Below are 17,171 nucleotides of genomic sequence, written 5' to 3' on the forward strand. Positions count from 1 at the left end.
AGAATCACCCCAAATAATCTTTCCGCTCCTGGCTTTAATTCTCTTCTTCTCGTAACTAATTTGCACCAACCCGCTCCATTTCGCCATGCCTTTAGCAATTTTATTTATTTATTATTTTCTTTTTAAGGTTCTCCCTCCGCCCTTCAATTACTTTACTGCGGACTGGAACTCTTTCATTAGCACCAAATAATGTTGAGCATCAAAGCGCGCATAAAATAAATTAAAGCAATTAAACGCAGGGAAGAGGGAGAGAGAGAGAAAAAAAAAAATCTAAAAAATCAACAATGCAAAACAAAAGGCGAGTAAATTTAAGCACTTGCGCCTCCGCCGCCCTCTCCCCGCCCTGGTTATTTATTTATTTATTTCTTCGTTTATTTATTTATTTCCACTGCGCATAAAGACGCGGATTCCTCCCGCGGAGGCTCCACGGAATTTACTCCACGAATCGCGCAAGATGCAGAGGGAAGGGAATAATAATTAAAAAAAAAAAAAAAGAAAAAGCCAAACAGCAGCTCGGGGAGCTCTGGAAGGACTTGGCGGTGGCAGCTCTGCACCTTCCCCCTTCCTCCCCTCCTTTCCTCGCTCCTTTCCCACCTCCCACCACCCCCAGATGATTTCGTGCCCCGATAAAGGCGCGGCGCATCCCCGAGCAGCGTTTTTTGCCCCAAAATAAGGCGCCACGTCAAGGATCTGCGCGCCCCCACATTCGCTGCTGCCGCCGCCTGCCCTAATTATGGAAAGCCCGTTATTAAAGGGATCAGCTCTGCTGGCTTTTGCACGCCGAAATTCCCATTTCAAGGGGGAAATGGAGGGAAAATTCCCTTTTTTTCCTTGGTGAACCCCCTTGGTGCAGCCCCTTCTTAAGAGCGCTGCGTGCAGAGCACGGTGAGGGGGGGAAATAAATAAAAAATAGAAGCCATTCCAGAAATTTCCCGCCCCTCTCCTGCTCCTGGACTGCAGTGGCTCGGCTGGAGCAGCCCCCCCTCTCCCGGGCCGGACCTCTGCGCTTGGGGGGCAAGCGGGAATTGAGGCGAATTCCAGGGAAAAAAAGGCAAAGAGAGGCAGAGCGAGGCTTTAATCAGGCAGGGGGTGAGCGGTGGGGTGACCCACCTGGCCGGAGCACCCCCAAACCCCGCCCCGGGCGACAGCGGGGGCACGGAGGGGACCCGGGCTGGATCCCGGGGGCTCCCGGGGGGGAGGTTTTGGCCACCGGGAGCCCCCCAAGGCAGCGACCCCGCCGGCTCCGCTCTGCCCGGAGCATGGGCACCCCCGGCCACGCTTTTATTGCCTTTATTCCCCTCTTCCACACCCCCCCCCGAAACCTCCTGATCGCCCCGTGCAGCCGAAAGGATCCCAATTGCGCCCGAAAAGAGGGAAAGGCGTCCAAAATCCCTGCGAACCCCACTGTTTTACTGTGCCTTTCCCCCATTTAAAAGGCAACCCAAACCTCCAGCTCTTTATTCTGGGGGGGTTTCATTGTTCCGAATATGAGGCGCTCTTCAATTTTTTCTCCCAACGACCCCCCCATATCAAGCCAGGGGTGGGGTGGGGGCGGAAAAAAAAAAAAATCCCCGAACCCCTTTTTTCATATTCTTTTATTTTTTGGTAAAAAAAAAAAAAAAAAGATGGCGGCTAAGAAAAAGACTGCTGTTAAACCGGTCATGAAGAAATGCAATAAATTCCTTGTTGTTTTATGAAAATTTACAACTTTGTGATAGAACTTTATGAGTGGCTGGGTTCTGGATTGGCCAGAGCCGGTCATGTGGACTGCTAACCGTGAACATGAACTTTTTATTATTTCCCATGTGGTTATATTGCACCATTCTTCTGTCCGCTGCACCTTGGGTCGGATCAGTGTCCTCTATAGGGCTCTCGCCTCTTTACATTTTTTTACTTTTGTGTATAAGCTCGGCAGGGCTAAAACAGGGCAGAGGGGAGGGGGGGGCCGCCTGAACGCGCACCCACACGCACCCATAGGCACCCACCTCCGCTCCCGCGCGCGTAGCAACAGAGTTATATCCATTTTTAATTTTTTTTTTTTAATTATCATAATAATTTTTTCAATTTTTTTTTTTCAATTTTTTTTTTCCCCCCCCTCCAAAAAATCCCACTCCCAATTTTGCCCGCCGCTTTGGGATCTCAGTAATAATGGAAGGGCAGAGGAGATTCTGCACGAGGAGTGGAGGCTCTCGTTTTTTCAGAGGGGGAAGTTGCTCCGTTTTCCGGGCAAGTGACAGAAATGCAAGAAGCTCTCACGAGTCAGAGAGGCGATCGACGGCTCTCAGGTTGGGACAATATTTGTCAGCCAACAGATAAGCAAACGCTTATCTCTCCTTCCCCAAACGTTGCACTCATGCCACAGAAATGGACGTCAAAAGGTAAGGGAATAATACGTTTCTCTTCATTTGTTATTATTATTATTATTATTATTATTATTATTTCTTTTTTTGCAATGAGGAAATGTATTTGTCAAGCTGCCTTTTTTTTCCCCCCTATTTCATCCCCATCTCCTTCTGCCCGGGGAGGAGGTGGTGGGGGGGAAGAAAAAGGGTGGGGTGATGCAGAAGGGAGGCATTGGAAGAAATTCAAGGTGGTGGGAATCTGTTTAAGCGGCAATTTCACCCGAAAAAAAAAAAAAAGTGGAGCTTAGAGGTGAGGAAAAGAGAAGAGAGCGAGAGAAAGAAAGGTGGAAGAAAGGGGAAAGAAAGAAATCGAGAGGGGGAAAGGAAGAAATAATGAAAGAAAAAAGGAAAAAAGGGAAGGAGGAAAGAAAAAAGGGAGGAAAAAATTAAGAAAAGAAAGAGTAAACCGGAAGAAAAATGAAATAACGGACTAAGAAGGATAAAAATGAAGCCTTGTAAGGTCACCTGGAGATAGCAGACTTGGAATGAAGGATTTTGCAGCAGCTCGCTGACGGAGACTTTTAGACACTGCCTTTAAAAAACACCAAGCCCTTTGTGGGCAGTTGTCGCGTTTTATTTTGGGGTTTTTTTTCCTCCCCCTCGCAGAATCTCGTGCCAGTTTTCTCGTCTTCAGGCGAGCCCAGTAATTTGGCGAAGTTTCTGTGGAAGCCAGTTGGGTTTTGCGTTGCTCTCCAGGGTCATTATTATGTGGGTGGTTTCTTCGCAGAGAGGGCAGCTCGCGGAAATCAGGTTCTGAAAATTAGTGTTTAAAAAAAAAAAAAACCAAACCAAACCAAACCAACACAAAAAAAAAAAAAAAAAAGGAGGGAAAAAAAAAAAAAAAAGAGAAGAGAGAGAGAAAAAAAAATAATAAGAAGAATGAAGCCAACCCAGAGCGCAGCGCTCTCATTGTAATTTTTTTTCCCCCTCAACTCCCAAATGAAGCTGACGTTGGGAAGCAATAAAGCTCCTTGGATTTTAATTGCGTTCTGCAGTGGTAACGTGGCTTTACGGCTTTCCCGGCTTGGGTTTCAGCCCCGCGCCAGGTTCTGCGCAAATCGCTCTCTCCTTTCAGATCCGATGCCCCAAGCCTCGCTCGTCTTTAAAGGAAATATTTGTCCGGAGGTGCCGGTCGGTTTAAATCTCTTTTAATTTTTTTTTTTTTTCCCCCTCAATATTTCAAGGGTGGGTTTTGAAATATTGTGTTAATTGCTACTGTTACGAGGTGATTCTTAAATAAGATAATGAAAGAGCCTGTGCGTGCGGAGCGAGATGGAGTAAGAGGAGATTCATTACTTAAGCATAAACCATTTTATGACGTGACGATTTATCTCATCTGAACTGACTGAGCCCGAATATTGTGTGCACGAGAGTAAATGATCGCGAGCCGTGGAAGTAATAAACAGAGAGACATTTTTAAAAGCTATTTCTTTCCCGAACCTGTTACATTTTTCATCAATCACGAGGAGGCGAGGAAAGAAATGAATGCGGGCTCAGTCTCCTGTTCTCCCTTTCCCCCCCAATCTTTTCGCGGTGGTTTTGGGGTTTTTTGTTTTTCCTTTCCTACTCGTGTGGGGGGATGAAAACAAAAAAATTAGAAGCAAATAATTTAATTGAAAAACCTCGCTCCGGAATGCTTTTGTGCCGATTCTTCCACACCGCGCGTGGACAACCACTTGTGGAACCCACGCACCTCCCTGCGGGGAAGGGCTTTTTCACCATTTCGCGGCGGCGCGGGGCGAGAGGGGAACCTCACGCGGGGGGTGTGATTTGGGGGTGTTCCCCGCTGCTGGCCGCTCTCCCCTGTTGCCATCCCGCTCGCTGATTTAGGGAAAAGGGAATAAAACCTCCTCCAGGGCGGCCACCCCCCGCCGCGCGTCCCTCCGGGCGCCGCCGCCGCCGCCGCGCCGCGGGACTCGCCCATTCCCCGCCGTCTGCTGCCATCTACCGTCGGCGGCGGCGGCCGGCGGCTCCCGGGGGGCTCCCCGCAGCCCCGAGCACCCTCCCAGGGGGTCCTCACCCGGCCTGGCCTCCCCTCGCCTCGACCCGCAGCCCCCCGAGGGAGCGCGGCCGCGCCGCGCCCTGCGCGCCTGCTGTGAGACGGGAGCGGTGCTTTTGCCTCCTGTGGGTGTTATCGGGGTGTTTTCGCCTCGAAGTGGGTGGAAAGACAGATTTGGGCGCCCTCAGGGAGGGTTTGGACGATCCCCATGCGTTTTGCCATCTGAGCATCCCCAAACCTGCGCCGAGCGCTCCCAAATCCCTCGGCCTCGCATCCCTCGGTGCGCGCCCATCCCGCGGCGGCTGCGCGCTGGCCGAGCGCGGACGCGGGCGGGGATGCTGTCAAACGCGGCGGAATCGTGACGCTCGAGGCGAGGCGAGCTGGGGGGGCCGGCCGTGGTTTGGCAGCTCGTCATAAAAAAAAAAAAAAAAAAAAATTAATAAAAGGCAGAGGAGCTTTTATGTCTTTGTGGCTCGCAGTGGCCACTTCGGGCTCTGGCAGAGATGTGTCCAGGCGTGCGCGAGGGGCTGAGGTGGTTGCTGGGGACAGGGGCAGACGAGGGGTCACTTTTAAGTTACTGTAGGCTCTGGAGGGACAATGCGTGCCTGTTATTTTAAAGGTTCCTCTCTCCCCCCCTTCCCTCCCGCTCGCTTTCTCCCTTCTCGTTTTCTCCTTCTGCCACGCAGTTTCCTGGCAACGGTTTACGTCTGGAATAAGGGACGTTTTCCCCCAAGAAAGTGACGTGCCCAGAGCCTCTGGGGCGGTGGGGGGGGGGGGGGGGGGGGGGGGGAAGAAATCAAAAACAAAACAAAACAAAATGAAAAAGGAGAGGAATAAAAGTTTCTCTCCTTTGACCAGCAAGAGCCATGATTAACTTGTTCCATGCTGTAATTCCCAACACCCCCAGCACTCGCTTCCCGCATTACACCAGACCCGTCTCGCCTTTCCCTCCCCTTCTCCCTGCTCTCCCCACATCATTTGATTCCCCCCTCTCCCCTCCCCGGGAGTTGCCTTCGCGGAAATATTCGGGTCTGGACGCATTTGGGTTCCCTCAATGTCCCCTTCTCCCTCTGCTTCCCCCTCCCTTCCCCCTCCCCCTTTTTTTATTTTCTTGTTAATAATTAGCCGCACTCCTTAATGGAACAATGGTAGATTATTATTGCTTCTTTCCAAAGCTCCCATTAACAAGGTTATTATGCACTGCACGGGAAGTCAGGTAAATTAAACTTAAATTGCTGGAAATTAAGTTTCAGGCGGTTTTGCGCAGGGAGAGCGGGGTTTGTTTTTTTTTTTTTTTTACACCTTCGGGGGTCATTGTTTTAAATACTCCAAGCCTGAAGCTCGTGGCTGCGCCGGGTTTATTTTCCGAAGTGATTTTGGGTGTGCAGGAGCATTACGGGGCAGGCTCCACTGCTGCCAATGGCTTTCTATGTCTGAGTTCCAAGAACAAGGGGTTTTTTCAACTGTTTTCGTGCTGTTGGCTTGACTTTATGGCCGCAATAAGTCCCTCGGTGGGGAAACCCCCGCTGTGTTCTCACTTCAGAAGGGTCGGGAATTCCAGCTCCCCAGGAAAAAAAAAAAAAAAAAAAAAAGAAGAAAAAAAAAGGAGAGTTTCATTTTTTATTGGAACCAACTGCACTGAACTTTCCACCACCAAGTTGCGAGCGGCTTCAGCTTTCACACAAGTCACGCTCTGTTCTGTTGGCCTGGCGAAATATTTGGGTGTTGTTTTAATCCCCTCATCTCTCTGCTCTGCCGGGATTGAGGCGCTGCTGGCCAGCAAAGCCAAGGGGCAAAAAGCGGGACCTTCCTGGGCAGAGAACCGGGCTTGTCCATACCCGAAATACTTCTCTTTATCTTTATTTCCGCCCTGACCCTTGAGTGATGCCTGTCAGGAGGGGAAAGCCGCAGTTAAATCTGTTATTGCACCTTCTGGTGCCTCCCGCAAGTTCCCCGCTTTATTGCTCCTTCTTAGCAGACCTTGCGTCTGGTTTTTTGGGGTTTTTGTTTTGAGGAGATGAGGCCAAAATCTGATTAAAGACGCTCCCATCGGTGCCCTCAAAGCCCAGTTTAACTTCAGGGCTACTGTCTGAGCCGGCTCCAGCCTTTATTGCTCCCTCCCGCCTGAGCTGGGGCGGCAGAGGCGTCCAAAATAAATATATTCGCCAAATCCGCCTCAGATTTACTCGGGACTTCAGGCGGGAGGGCGTCTGTGCAACAGCTCCGCCAACGACCCGGCGGTTTAAATTTTAAATTCCGTCCTTAAAGCCCTCGGACCGGGGATGGAAACCACCCCTGCGCCAAACACTCAATTCTGGGAGATTTAGTGCGCTTTAAGACCCCTGCTCGTATTTAAATGTATCATAGGTGGCAAATCAATTACACCGCGGGCCTGACCCTCGGGAAGATGAAAACTATGACAGGCTTTGGGTTTTGGGGGTTTTTTTCCACCTTGGGAATCAAGTTTTCCTCTTTTCCTGCCCCAAATAACCATCTGTAGGGTCGGCCTTGGGAGAGGAAAGATTTTTTTAATCTGCAGAGATGTCAGCAATACGCAATTAGCGAGCGGCCAGCTTCAATTAGTGCGTTTTTATTTTCTTTTAAAACCTGGCTCGTCCAGCCACGCACAGAGCCTCTTTCAACCACAAATTATTATAACGAGCAGCGTCGAGATCTGGGGCCGTGAGATTTTTTTTTTTTTTCCTTTTTCTTTGTGCTTTCCCAAACTATTTCGAGGGATTTATTTGCAGAGCAATCGCGAGGAGTGGCGGAAAAACAGGAGGGCAAACATTTTTCCGGCAGATTGTACTCACGCGCTGGGCTATCAGGACATCCCATTTCTCTGCCCAAAATTTGCATGCGGGGCTGCTCGCGCCTGATAATCGCCGGGTTTTGCAGAGCCACAAATATTGCGTAACTCATCAAATGGATGAGCTGCTCGGCTCCTGCAAAGCGGTTCACTTCAGCCTCTCATCCCAGCTTTTTTCCTTTTTTTCCCCCCTTTTTTTCCCTCCCCCCTTCTTCTCTACTCATCTTTCCCTCTCAATCTCACTCTCTTTTTTTTTTTTTCCTTTTCCCCCGATGTTTTTTCCCCCTCGCATCCCAATAAAGCCGATCTACGCAAGTTTGGGTCCATTCCGCACACAAAGGGAAACTCTGCAAGAACAAATATAAGAGATATCAGTCAAGGAGGGGGGTGGCGGATGGAAAACGACTTCCTCTGCGTGGTATTTCCTTGAATTATAAGGATTACGTCGCGGCCGAGATGTTCATCGCAGCCGTGGCATGAAACAATCTTGGCTTGGCTGCTGTAAACACGATGTTTAAAATAAATTAGCTCGTAAAAAGATCCCGCTTTTCCGAGGCACTTCAAGCTCTGTCAGAGGCAGCCGCGTTGGCAGCTCCGCGGCCGCCGTGTAAGACATGTAATTCTAGATTTGTGGCGCACACATTCACAGATTCGAGGTATTTCAGCCCCGACAGACAGATGGTTACAAATTCGGACAGGAAACAAACCCTTGATAAAACGCCACGGATCGGGGGGACGCTGCTGGGGTTAATTTAGGTGGATTTTCTTTTTCTTTTTTTTTTTCTTTTCTTTTTTTTTTTCATTTTTTTTTTTCCTTTTGGCCGTGTCTTTCTGCTGCTGTGACTTTGATTTTCCTCCTTGAAAAGCAAAAAAAAAAAAAAAAAGGCCACGGGCAGAGCTCCAACCCCACCTTGAGCCAGCGAGGAGCTCAGGGGGGGATGCGCAGGTAGAGCCAAGCGAGGAAATCCGGGCGAACCGGGAGAGGCAAAGAAAAGAAAAAACCAGAGCAAAGTGGAGCTTCCAGGGCGATGGGGACTTTCGGTGTTACCCTTTGCAGGGGCTCAACTTGGCCAAAAATCGGTGTTTTGTGGTGGGGACGGGCTCGAAGGGGGGGACGCGGACCCTGCGCACCTCCAGGCACCGTCACAGCGCCAGCTCTGCTCTCCTTAAACCCCCCCGCGAGCTCCCGATCGGTAACGATCAATAAACTCCGCTTTTCACACCCTAACCCAAGGCTCTTTTTTAGCCATAAAAGGTCGGGCTTGGATCTGGTATTAACAAAAAAACGCAAGAGGGCACAATGCGGTGCCGGCCACCGGAGGAGAGCGGGATTTAGCCCAAGGAGAAAGGAAATACTTCGATTTTCCATTTATCTCCCGAGCGCGGAGCTTTTGCAGCAACAAGAAAAGTGGGAAGATGCGGTAGAGGCAGAGCGAAGGTTGGGTTCAAGCGGGCGCAGCTTTGCTGAGCGGGGAGCGCTAATCTATGGTAATTAGCCAAGCGCGGAGCGAGAGAAGTTGTCAAAACCTATTTCTCCTCACAGAGCAAACCCAACTCAGTCACCGCGGCGGGGTCTCCTCCTTGCAAACTTCACGCAAAAAACTTTTAATTTCATTTTTCCTCCCCTTTTCCCCCCACCCTGTTTTATTGAACTCCGGCGGAGTAGCCGGACATTTCAGGACGGTTCGCAAACGCGAGGGGTTAAAGTTTTGGCAATGCGAGTAATTAACTTTTTTCTTTCCTCCCCCCGCTCCACACACTTCCAGCGGGTATCTGGACACGTTTTTATGGGAGTAAATATAAAGATACAGGCGCTCACACCGCCATCCGCGCGGACGGGCGCTCCACACCCCCACGCCGAGCTCCGGGGAGGGAGAAGAGGGAGGAGAGGAGGAGGGGGGGACCACACGTTTATTTATTTATGAAGCTCGCAGCGCGCCGGGAATGTTTCTTTCGGCAGATATTATATATTTGGTTAAGGGGGTGCCTTTCTGTTGTTTAAAAGGGAGGGAAAAAGGGGGTGGATGGTTTGTTCTTGGGGTCCCTGGTGCAATCTCAGCTCCTCATGGGTGCTATTTTGCAACCTCAGGCGCCTGCTATTGGTCAGCCCATGATCAGATGGTTGTATTTCCTTGTGTCCCTCGCTGGCACCACGCCATCTCCCTTCAGCTAAAACCCAATCTCCGATATACTACTAATAGCTAAACCACTTGGACTATAAAACACAACAAATCATAAAGCCGGGCAAGGACGGCAAAGGCTCCTTCCAATGAGTTCTTATTTTGTCAACTCGACCTTCCCGGTGAGCCTGGCGGCGGGGCAGGAGCCCTTCCTGGGACAGATCCCGCTGTATCCCTCGGGCTATGCGGATCCTTTGAGGCACTACCCCAGCACCTATGGAGCCACGGGCGTCCAGGAGAAGGGCTACACCTCCTCTCCTTACTACCAGCAGAGCAACGGAGCCTACGGCCGCGGCTCCGCCTGTGACTATGGGGCCGGCGGGTTTTTCAGGGAGAAGGACCCTGCGTGCGCCCCTCCCAGCCTGGACGAGGTGCCCTTCGCCCCCGAGCCGCGCAAGTCGGACTGCGCGCAGAGCAAAACTGTGTTCGGAGAGAGCGAGGAGCAAAAGTGTTCCGCGCCGGTTTACCCCTGGATGCAGCGGATGAACTCTTGCAATAGTGAGTTTACTCTTTTACAGAAATAAATACATCAATCTCCTCCCCCCCTTTCTTATTTGTTACCGCCAGGGAGAGAGAGAGAGAGCGAGCGAGCGAGGGAAGCAGGAGGAAGGTTCACTTTAGAGCCCAAACTTCCAGCGGGGGAACTTGGGCGACGTGAGAGGCTCCAAGTTGCTCGTGACACGCACCAAAACTTCCCACCGCTCCAGTCTTTTCTCCCCCCCCCGCCCCAAGCTAACAACTTTTAAACCCCAATACTGTATTTCCTCCCCCTCCCTCGCTTTTTTCCCCCCCCCTTTTTTTCCTTTTTTTTTTTTTTTCTTTGCCACATTCCAGTTTGCGTGTCACTCAGCTACAGCGATTTGTCTCTGTCTCTGCCCCACACGCACAGGGAGATATCTTTTCTAAATCAGATCTGGATGACTTTACACACACAGCCCGACCCACACCCCCACGCAGCTCCCTCTCCCTCCGACCCGCAGTTAAATGATAGAAAAGTGTTTAAATATTTGAAGGGAGACGGTTACATTTTTAATGCAACTCGCACGTGATGAAAAGTCTGCCTGGAGAGGATTATTTTTTTTCATCCCCCCCCCGGTGATATATGACTTCTTTAAGTGCTGTTTCCTCAATCTGAATTATAATAATAAAAAAAAAAAAAAAGAAAAAAAGAAAAAGAAAAGAGGGGGTGGGGGGAAAGAAAAATAATAAAAGGCTCCCTACTCTCCTTCCCATGTTTAGATGCATTTGTTGCCTTTTAGGTTCCAAATTGATGTCCATTAGCGCGGGGACATAAAGTGTTGTGTCCTCTTTAATGCAGAGTTTGGGCAGATCGATTCACTTCATTATTGCTTAAATGCCCCGATCTATTACAGTTGCCGGTAGGGTGGAAAACAGCGAGGGCGGGCGCGGGGGGGATGAGAACACCTTGCGATTCCTCATCCCGGAATAAGATAGATCTCGCCCTGTCTCTCTCCCCGCAGCCCTGCGAGCCCGGCATTAACCCCTCCGCCCGGCTGCGCGGCCGCGGAGCCTGCGCGGGGATGCTCCGAGGGCTTCAGGCTTCTCCTGGAGTTGGCCAAAGCTTTGGGAAGGCAGCGGAGCGGGCGCAGCCCCTCCGCACCATCCCTAAAACCACCCCCGAGGCTCTCCCCTCTTTCCCCTCTACCCCTTTCCCCCCTCCCCCCATTCCCCTGGTTTTTTCCTAGTTGTTTCCTATTTTTCTGTGGTTTTTTTGCGGGTGTCACAGGTTCTTCCTTCGGGCCCAGCGGCCGTCGAGGCCGCCAGACCTACACCCGCTACCAGACCCTGGAGCTGGAGAAGGAATTCCACTTCAACCGCTACCTGACCCGGCGCCGGCGGATCGAGATCGCCCATTCCCTGTGCCTGACGGAGCGGCAGATCAAAATCTGGTTCCAGAACCGCCGCATGAAGTGGAAAAAAGAGAACAAACTGCTCAACTCCTCGCAGCTCAGCGCGGAGGAGGAGGAGGAGAAAGCAGCGGAGTGAACAGAAACAACAAAAAAAAACCCAACAAAAAAAAAAAGAGAGAGAAAGTATTATTTAAAAACACGAGCAAAAAGCGACGAGAAAACAACAAAAATTTAGGGAGGGAGGGAGTGTGAGAGGCGAGAGGATGAGGGGGGTGTGGGCTGGCTGCGAGGGCAGGAGAAACCCGCACGTTGGTGGGACAAGCCCTCCGCAGCAGCGGCGACAGCCACAAAGTTTGGGCCACCAGTGGCCTGGACTCGAATTCCCAGTGATTTTGTCCAGAAACAAACAAAAAAAGACCACCAAAAATCAGGTTTCTAGTCGCGTTTTGAATTCTTTTTTCCCGTCCTACACCTCCCTTTCCCTCCTACTCCACCCACCCCCCCTCACGCACGAAATGGAATAATAATAATAATAATTAAGAAGTGAAGAGATGGAGAGAGAGAGAGAGAGGAGGAGGGAAAGAAAGGGAAAGAGAAAAAAGTAAAAAAAAAGAAAAAAAAGAAAAAAAAAAGGACTCCTAGCCGTGTTTCTACCCTTGGTGTCACTGTTAGTAATCTGCTAACTCTTGTATTTAATGGAAGTGCTGCAATATATGTCATTTGGGGTGTTTATTGTCTTAATTTTGTAAAAATGTTTCATGCACGGTTGACATAAGTTGGTTTTTTTTTTAATTTCCCTTTTTTTTTTTTTAATTTTTTTTTCTCCTTTGGTAAATTAATCAAGCCCTGGGGTTCTTTGTAATTAGTTTTGGGGTGGTTTTTTTCTTTTTTTTTTTTTTTAATATTTTATTTTAAAAAGGAAAAATCTACTGAAAGAACGAGTACTACCTACAGAGCTGCAAAAAAAAAAAAAGAAAAAAAATGAAAAAAAAAGGAACAACAACAGAAAGTTCTATTTTATTAATTTTTGTACGTGTTGTGTTTGGAGTTTGTCTTAGGTATGAACATGGAATTCTCTAATAAAAGCCAAGTCTTCGATCTCACCCGCGCACCCCCTCCCCTGTCATTATTACCGCTGTTTTTATGATGATCTTTCCCTTTTCCAGGGGAATTCTTAAGGAGCAGAGGGTTGTGAGGAGAGCTTTGCTTCCCTCTGGGTGACAAAGTCTCCTAATCTGCGAGGACGAGCAACTCCGAGAGCACGGAAGTTACAGTGGAGAGATAAATCTGATTTTCCCCCCTTTTCTTTTTTTTTTCCTCTTTTTTTTTTTGCTCTAATCTGAAATGGAAGACCTTTCACCAATAGTATTTCCTCGCTGACATTTCTGCCTTTAGCACCGCTCTCTCTCTTTTTTTTTTTTTTTATTGTTACAGTACAAAGAGTTATGACGAAACGCCATCCCATATCCATAATAAATCAAGGAAACGGGCAAAAATACGCTCTCATTTATCTACCCAAGGTACCTAACATTTGCCCAGCATCTTTCAAACATCTGCTCCCTTACTCCATGCCCCCAAATCAAAGCGAAGTGTGGCGCAAAAGGGGAAAGAAAGAAAAAAAAAGTTTAAAAAAAGAGTCCAGATTTCCAGGGAATTTACCCTGGAAAAAATTCTCAGCGCCAGGAATACGAGCGTCCATTTAAGCTGGGGGAGAAAAAAGTGGAAAAATTCTAAATTAAGCTCTTTGGAAAGGGCAACTTTTCATTTTTCTCTTGAAAGCGTTGCCAGTGGCTCCTTGGCTTGGCCGGGGATGGGACGGGGAAGGTTTCTGCTCCTCACCAAGGAATGTCTTGCGGAACATCCAACTTTTCCCTGCGTTTTGGGGGAACGAAACGAAAGGAAACGCTTTTTTACTGCCGGGGGATTTAGGACTGGAAACCAGCGGCACCAGCCCGGCCGATTTCGGATCCTGCACGGGGGGAAAAGGCGAGGAAAGAGCATCTCCTGCCTCCCATCCCCACCAGAAATACCTCGGTGGGAACGCGTTCCCCCGCGCCACGAGCCGGTTTTAATGTCAGTCACTTTTAAAATCAATTCATGCAGAAGCTTCACAGCTGTAGGACATTTACTATTATTGCCACGCTTTTCATTGCCCGTAATTATTATAATTATATGTCACTTTCAATATGGCGCATAATTCCCAATGAGTTGCAGACAAGCACATGAAATTCCTAAACTGCCTTGGAAGGGGGGGGAAAAAAAAGGAAAAAAATAAAAAAAAAAAAAATAAAAAAAAAAGAAAAAAAGAAAAAAAAGAAAGAAGGAGAAAGACCGATAAAAGGAAAATAAGGAGGGAAAAAAGAGAAAGTAAAGCCTAAAGAAAGCCCGGCTCTTCCCCAGCGTTTTGCCCAATTTCAGAGCCCTTTTGCTCCCCACTATTCCTTGCAGGTAAACAAATGGGAAGGAAAAACCAGGCAGCACAACGCTCCAAGGGGACGTGGAACGCTCGGGAACAGGAACAACCTAAAAAGCAACGTTGTCAACCAGCCCCACCGGCCGGACTTCGCCTCTTTTTCCTTTCTCCCAGCCCTGTTTCCCCCACGGTTTCTTTTCCCCCCTCCAGAATTAAGGTGCGAGCGCCCGGCTGGCTCCAAGAGAAGCGTGCAAGGAGCCTCGACTTTCCTGGCGAAATAACCGCGGAGAAATCACCCAAATAACCGCAGCTCCTCGTCACCCACCCCCCCCACACAACTCCAGACATCCACAGAGGCCTCCCAGCCACCCGAAACCTCATCCCTCGCCTCCTCCCAAACTTCTCCACCGCTTTTCCAACGCAAGGAATCCAAGACTTCCCACGAAGAAACCGAGACCCGCGCAGAGCCGCAGGACACGCCGCACCCCCGCAGCCTCTCCTCGCTTCCCACCCCGATCCCCCTTTTTTTATATATATATATATATATATATATATATATATATATTTTTTTTAGGGAAGGGGAAAGCCGATGGGAGCAAAGTTGGGGGGGAGGGGAGGCGGATTTTTTTGGGGGGTCCCCGGCCGGGGGTGGGGGTGCGGTGGCCCGGCGCGGCCGGCAGGTGGCGCGCTCCGCCCAGGCGGGGGGCGATGGCGGCGGCGGATTTGGGGCGCCGCGCACCGACTTTGGGCCTAAACGGCTCCGCGCTCGTCATTATTTGTAACCATAGAGCATGAATTACCTCTTGAGGTCATCAGTGAGAATTTACGACTGGTCAACAAAAGCACGTGATGCCCAAACGCACCCCCCACCCTCCCCCCATATTTGGCCGCATACATAGCAAAAACGAAGTACAGTGCATTGCTATAATTCATTAATACATCATAAATCGTCAAGCACAGGGTTATAACGACCACGAGCCACAAATCAAGCCCTCCAAAATAACCCAAATGAGCTCTTACTTTGTAAACTCGTTCTCAGGGCGCTACCCAAATGGCCCCGACTATCAGTTACTAAATTATGGGACCAGCAGTTCCATGAACGGTTCTTACAGAGATTCAAGCACCATGCATTCCAGCTCTTATGGCTACAACTACAATGGGATGGACCTTAGCATCAACCGCTCAGCCTCCTCTAGTCACTTTGGGGCTGTGGGCGAGAGCTCCCGCGGTTTCCCTTCTCCAGCTCAGGAGAGCAGGTTTAGACAGGCGTCCAGCTGCTCCTTATCTTCTCCCGACTCCCTTCCCTGCTCCAACAGCGAGAGCCATGGAGGCAAACCCGCCCCGTCCCCCTCCGACCAAGCTACTTCTGCCAGCACCACCAACACAAATTTCACAGAACTAGACGAGACCAGCGCGTCCTCGGGAGCCGACGAGGGCACTCCAATAAGCAGCAGCATCCCCCGAGCGCAGGCAGAGCCCATCGCGACCTCCACGGCAGCAACAGAAGGGCAGGCACCTCAGATATTCCCTTGGATGAGGAAACTTCACATTAGCCATGGTACAGCTACTTCTTTTTCCGTCGTTGTCGTTGTTGTTGTTTATTTTTCGCACACCCCCTTCTCTTTTTCTCTCCTGTTTCTCTCTTTCTTTTTTCCCCCTTTCCCCCTTTTTTTTCCCTCCCCACACCCCCCCCCTCGACCCCACTCCCTTTTTTTTTCCTCTCTCTCCTTCCTTTTATTCGGTGGAGGCGCTTTGATCAGAATCTCAGCTATTTATTGCTTTTGTATTTCTTGCTCTGATCGCTGCTCTAAAGCTGCCTCTGGCGCCTGGGGGGGGGGGGGGGTGTCTCTGCGTGTGTGTGTTTGTGGGGGGCGATTTTATTTTAGTTTCGCTCTTCTCGCCGCGAAGCGGGCGCTTATTTTAAGCTCTTAGCACGGTGTGGATGGTGGGAGAAGGTAATTTAAAAATTGAGGCGAGGGGGTGTTCCTTGGGGTGGTGGGGGGGGGAGAAAGGAAAGAATTGTCCATTAAAATGGCATTGTAGGCACAGATGGGGCTCGGAGCCCTTTCCTACTCTTATTTTCCGGGCTTGTTCCTGACAATCTGCCCTTGACAAACCCCAAAATTGCCAGGAGATACTCGTGGAAGAGCCACCCCCCCCCCCCTCCGTCCTCTCCCTTCCCGGTTTTCTCCTGGAGAAAAGAAAGCAGCACTAAACCTGCCAAGAGCTCCAGGAACACCCAGGCAGGAGCGAAAAAAGGGGAGAGATTTGCAGACCTCGCTCCCCCAGTTAAATTATGGATATCGAGTCGGGAATGTCGGGTCTGGAGGGGCCAAGGGTGGGGGGTTTTACACGTGCCTGGGGGGGTGGGAGAAAGAGGAGGGGGGGTGCTGTTATTTGGGGGGATTCGCAGCTTTCCAAGCGGGCGAATATTTAACCTCGGGTTTTAAAAAGCGAAAAATAGCCTTAAAAATTAAAAAAAAAAAATATATATATATAAAAAAAATCCAAGCAGAAAGACCAAACCCAAACCCCGCTGTTGTCCGTGTTATCCAGACATGACTGGACCAGACGGGAAGAGGGCGAGGACAGCGTACACTCGCTACCAGACCCTGGAGTTGGAAAAGGAATTCCACTTCAATAGATATCTCACCCGCAGGAGGAGAATAGAGATCGCTCACGCTCTCTGCCTCTCCGAGCGCCAGATCAAAATCTGGTTCCAGAACCGGCGGATGAAGTGGAAGAAGGATAACAAACTGAAAAGCATGAGCTTGGCCTCGGCGGGCAGCGCCTTTCAGCCATAAAACGCTGGAGGAGGAATAAGCGAGGGGGGGGAAAAGAAGAAGAAGAAGAAGACGAAGAAGAAGAAGAACAAGAAGAAGAAGAAGAGGAGGAGATGGGCGAGAGGAAAAAAAACAAAAAAAACCCAACAACAACAAAAAACCCCCAACGCGTGAATAAATAAATAAATAAACGAATGGCCGCAGATCTTTAGTTTCGGAGTACTGTACAGTGAGGCACCTTCTTTTCGGCATGTGGTTGATTATCCTAAAACTGCTCCTGTTGGTACCGTTATCCCAGGACTGAGTTCATGTCGTGTTCTCTTTTGGAGGTTTTTTTTTGTTTTCAAAAAAAAAAAAAAAAAAAAAAGGAAAAAAATTAATTAAATTTTATTTCCAGATGCTCCTCCTGCTCTCGTTGTTCTTCTAAATGTCTGTGTCCGTGCTCTTTTGATGCTTTCTGGAAAGCTAGCATGTGTTCCGTGAGCCCTTTAAATGTTATAACTTATTTATAAATTGAGGACAGATACGGTTGTTTGTTTATTTGTTGGGATTTTCTTTTTCTCCCCTTTTTTTCTGAGTTTACTGCTCTTGGGTGAGTTCTTCTCTGCCTAAGTGAAAATCGGGGGTTCCTGCGTTACAGTCGCAGGAAGAAGAAAAAAGGAAAAAAAAGTCTTAAAAAAAACCCAAACAAAAATGTAAAAAAAAAATAGAAAA

The 17,171-nt window shown here is 49.4% G+C and overlaps 3 protein-coding genes across 3 annotated transcripts in view; all 3 read left to right on the forward strand.

The window, feature by feature from the left end:
* The first annotated feature begins 2,291 nt into the window (after positions 1-2,291).
* On the forward strand, positions 2,292-12,252 carry HOXB6 (homeobox B6). Its single transcript, XM_032134340.1, has 3 exons — positions 2,292-2,378; positions 9,300-9,888; positions 11,138-12,252. The coding sequence occupies exons 2-3, from the start codon at positions 9,480-9,482 to the stop codon at positions 11,395-11,397; spliced, it is 669 nt and encodes a 222-aa protein (XP_031990231.1). The 5' UTR covers positions 2,292-2,378; positions 9,300-9,479; the 3' UTR covers positions 11,398-12,252.
* HOXB4 (homeobox B4) overlaps positions 2,301-17,171 on the forward strand; it is a 32,134-nt gene continuing 17,263 nt past the window's right edge. The window contains exon 1 of the mRNA XM_032134333.1: positions 2,301-2,378. The gene's annotated coding sequence lies outside the window, so the exon portion shown is untranslated. The remainder of the gene's footprint in view (positions 2,379-17,171) is intronic.
* HOXB5 (homeobox B5) lies at positions 14,409-16,824 on the forward strand. Its single transcript, XM_032134335.1, has 2 exons — positions 14,409-15,232; positions 16,231-16,824. Exons 1-2 carry the CDS (start codon positions 14,683-14,685, stop codon positions 16,476-16,478), a joined length of 798 nt encoding a protein of 265 aa, XP_031990226.1. The 5' UTR covers positions 14,409-14,682; the 3' UTR covers positions 16,479-16,824.

Source organism: Corvus moneduloides, chromosome 26 (assembly GCF_009650955.1).
Source record: "Corvus moneduloides isolate bCorMon1 chromosome 26, bCorMon1.pri, whole genome shotgun sequence".
Lineage (NCBI taxonomy): Eukaryota > Metazoa > Chordata > Aves > Passeriformes > Corvidae > Corvus > Corvus moneduloides.